General features: G+C 39.2%; 1 protein-coding gene across 1 annotated transcript; it reads right to left on the bottom strand.

The window, feature by feature from the left end:
- Positions 1 to 1,521: 1,521 nt before the first annotated feature.
- Positions 1,522 to 2,759, bottom strand: LOC115593693 (uncharacterized; the record flags this gene model as incomplete). The annotated part of the gene is made up of 2 exons (XM_030437295.1): positions 1,522 to 2,112; positions 2,475 to 2,759. Coding segments are annotated over 2 exons (876 nt in total), but the record flags the coding sequence as incomplete, so codon positions are not given.
- Between the last annotated feature and the right edge of the window lie 925 nt (positions 2,760 to 3,684).

Genomic DNA, 3,684 nt, shown 5'->3' with positions numbered 1-3,684 from the left:
TATTCCTATTTAGGCTACATGCAGATAGGTTATAGATTTAATTATGTCGAATATTATTTTCTTATTGGCTAAAATCTTTGTCCTGTGTTTTATTATTATCATAATCATGATCAACTCATTAAAGGCAAAAGTACAAAATCATTCAATGATCAGTCATTTTCAAAGAAATCACTATCAGTATCGGTATCGGCAGTACTGGCACTGTAATTACTTGGTATCGGATCGATACCAAAATTTGCAGTATCGCCCACGCAAACCTAATAAAATCAATGTCAGTTTAAGTGTATGCTATGTTAGGAATATGTTTACTGCTGTGCCTTGCCATCACATAGGCTTTTCTGTGAGGAAACTTAAGTTATATTGCTTGTTCCTCCTCAAGTTCACCTATAATAGTAGCTTTCTGTGTTAGCCCTTTTATGTAACCTGAGGATCCTTGCTGTTGTTGTTTGTTTAGTTTAGTCGCGGTTTTTTTTTTCTCGCGCACTGATTCGCTAGCCAAACAACCCATCAGAGCGATTTCTTTCCCCAACGACCTTTGCTGATGCTGATTCAACATGATGCCTAGCCAGCAAGCTTGCGCGCTGATGCGGCTAATGCTAACAGTAGTGGTTAGCACCGCGCATCAGGGTGCAAGCTTGCTGGCTAGGCTAATGCTAATGCAGCTAATGCTGACATAAGTGGTTATCGAGCATCAGCATGTGAGGCACTCTCTTAATTTCCTGTGGGAATTTTCTAGTATTGCATTAGTATTATATTGCAGTAGTTTCTATAAAATGTTTAACTTATTTAGATGAAAAATTGCTTTAATATATGTGATGAAATACTAAAATACATTAAACATAGGTGGTCTATCTTTCAATCAATCAATCAATCAATCAACTTTATTTATAAAGCACTTTTCATACATGAGTATGTAGCACAAAGTGTTTTACACAGGAAACATAAAACAATAATAAAGAAAGCCCCTCCCTCCCACCCTCCGTACTATATACATGCACACATACGTACAGACACATACACACACACACACACACACACTCTTACTACAGGAAATAAGGAGACATGGCAAGGCACTGAGGATTGAGGAAACGCCACCTTTGGGGACGTCCACACTGGGAGGAGTCACAGGCTGTGCCACGGGGGGCACCAGTGCCCAGGCCCCCCCGACCCTGACAGACAACAACTGGCTGGGCCAAAGGGACCCAAGGACAGCACTCCCAGCAGCATCCCAGACACAGCTCCCAGTGTGGAGGACCCCCCTGAGGAAACTTTAACCCTTAAAAACTAAAAACATAAGATAGGATAAAAACCCTGACAAACGATAATTAAATGAAGTGAACAGTTAAAAGGATAAAATGCATAAGATGAAATAAAATAAAATAGTATCGAAGATAAATTTAAAAAAATATATATATATTTAAGATGAAAATAGTTTAAAAAAAAAAAAAACAAGATAGAAACAACAACAAATAAAATAAAATACGATAGAACCACATAAGAATGGAATAAGAATTTAAAATATTAGTTAAAAGCCTGATTAAAAAGGTGTGTCTTTAACCTTCCCTTAAAAATATCAACAGTCTCTGCAGACCTGAGGTTCTCCGGCAGGCTGTTCCACAAGCGGGGGCCATAGTGGCTAAATGCCGCCTCACCGTGGGTTTTAGTTCTTGGTTTTGGTAGGGATAAAAGGCCAGAGTCGGAGGACGTCAGGGTCCGCGAGGGTTGATATGGCAAAAGCAGGTCAGATAAGTAGGAGGGCGCAAGGCCGTTAAGACATTTAAAAACCAGTAAAAGAACCTTAAAATCGATCCTGAAGCGCACGGGGAGCCAATGCAGTGACTCTAAAACTGGTGTAATGTGCTCCCGCCCTCTGGTCCTCGTCAGCACTCGTGCGGCTGAGTTTTGTAATAATTGGAGATTTAGAGTACTCTTTTTGGGAAGACCAGAGAGCAGGGCATTACAATAATCTAAGCAACAGGAAATAAAAGCATGCATTAGCACCTCCGTACTGGCCTGGGAGAGAAACGGGCGGACTCTGGCTATGTTCTTAAGATGATAAAAACCTATTTTTGTCATATTTCTGATATGTGGAATAAAATTCAGTGTTTTTTTTAAAACAAATAATTAGTAATTCAAATAATAAAACTGGCATTTAAAGGGTTAAAATCCAGAAAATTATTGAATATTTGATCATTTTGATCAGGGAACAAGTTAACTAAGGGATTCAAGCAAAAAAAAAAAGCAGAAAAAAATATTGATGTATGAGTATTTTATGGCAGATTTTGTGCGTGTACATTTTTGCCACGAAGGTGGTTAGAGGGTGCAAAATGCATTACAGGAAAATAAAAGACAGGTAAGAGTAAAAGACACTGGATTTCAAAAATTTGACTAAAAAGAAGAGTTCCTACAGAAATCCATGCCACAAGCTGTAACACAGCCAAAATGATCGCTAAATAAAAAAAAAAAGTTGAGAAAAATGTACAAAAATGCCCGAGGAGGGCACAAGGGTTAAGATGTTGTAGTTTTGGAAAAAGTTTCTCTCTCTGGCCTTCAGGACCTATAACTAAAACCTCAGTTTTGTCCTGGTTGAGCTGTAGGAAATTCAATGCCATCCATGACTTGATGTCTACAATGCAGTTAAGAAGGGCATCAATTTGATCTGTTTCATCAGGAGACACGGCAATGTACAGTTGTGTATCATCAGCGTAACTATGGAAGCTGATGCCGTGTCTCCTGATGACATCCCCAAGAGGAAGCATGTAAAGATTAAAAAGAAGTGGACCTAAAATTGACCCTTGGGGAACCCCACATCCAATTTCATGGGTTCCTGAGGAGCATGTATCCATACTTACATAAAAGCATCGATCTGTGAGATAGGAACAAAACCAGTTGAGGACAGTACCAGAGAGGCCGACCAGATGGCTGAGTCTGTTTAATAAAATGTGATGGTCTACTGTATCAAAAGCAGCGCTTAGATCCAGTAGAACCAACACTGTGAGCTTTTTGTTATCTAAATTCCATCTGATGTCATTTAAAATCTTTAAAAGTGCTGTCTCGGTACTGTGGTTTCTCCTAAAACCAGACTGATGTTTCTCTAAGATGTTATTTCTGTTTAAAAAGTCATTAACTTGGTTAAAAACCAGTTTTTCTAAAATTGTACTTAAAAACGGTAAGTTGGATACAGGTCGGTAGTTGTCAAAAACGTTGGGGTCTAAGTTGCTCTTCTTAAGAAGGGGCTTCACCACTGCCATTTTGAAGGCGGTGGGAAAGACACCCGTCTAAAGAGAGCAGTTCATGTTGTTTAAAAACTGTTCCTCAAAGAATCCATAAAATGATTTTAAGAGTGATGTGGTAATTGGGTCTAAAGGGCAGGTTGTTGGGTTTACTTGGGAGAATACTCGACCAAGTGTCCTTGCATCAACCAGGGCAAAACTCTCCAGTGTTTCCTCAGGCAAGGACAACAGTTCAGATGCGTTAACAGATAAAACTTGATGGGATAAGAGGCAGGATCTGATGTCCTTGATTTTGGTTCTGAAGTGGTCTGCAAAGTTCTCGCAAAGATCGTCTGTGGGTGTCTTAAAAACTTTATTAGAGTTAGAACCCGTTAAAATATTAAAAGTGGAGAAGAGGAGTCGGGGGTTATTTTTATGGTTGGTGATGAGTTGTGAGAAATGGGAAATTCGT

Source organism: Sparus aurata, chromosome 13 (genome assembly GCF_900880675.1).
Source record: "Sparus aurata chromosome 13, fSpaAur1.1, whole genome shotgun sequence".
In the NCBI taxonomy this organism is placed as follows: domain Eukaryota; kingdom Metazoa; phylum Chordata; class Actinopteri; order Spariformes; family Sparidae; genus Sparus; species Sparus aurata.
Note: the sequence above shows the minus strand (reverse complement) of the source record. Positions and strands in the feature narration are given on the sequence as shown.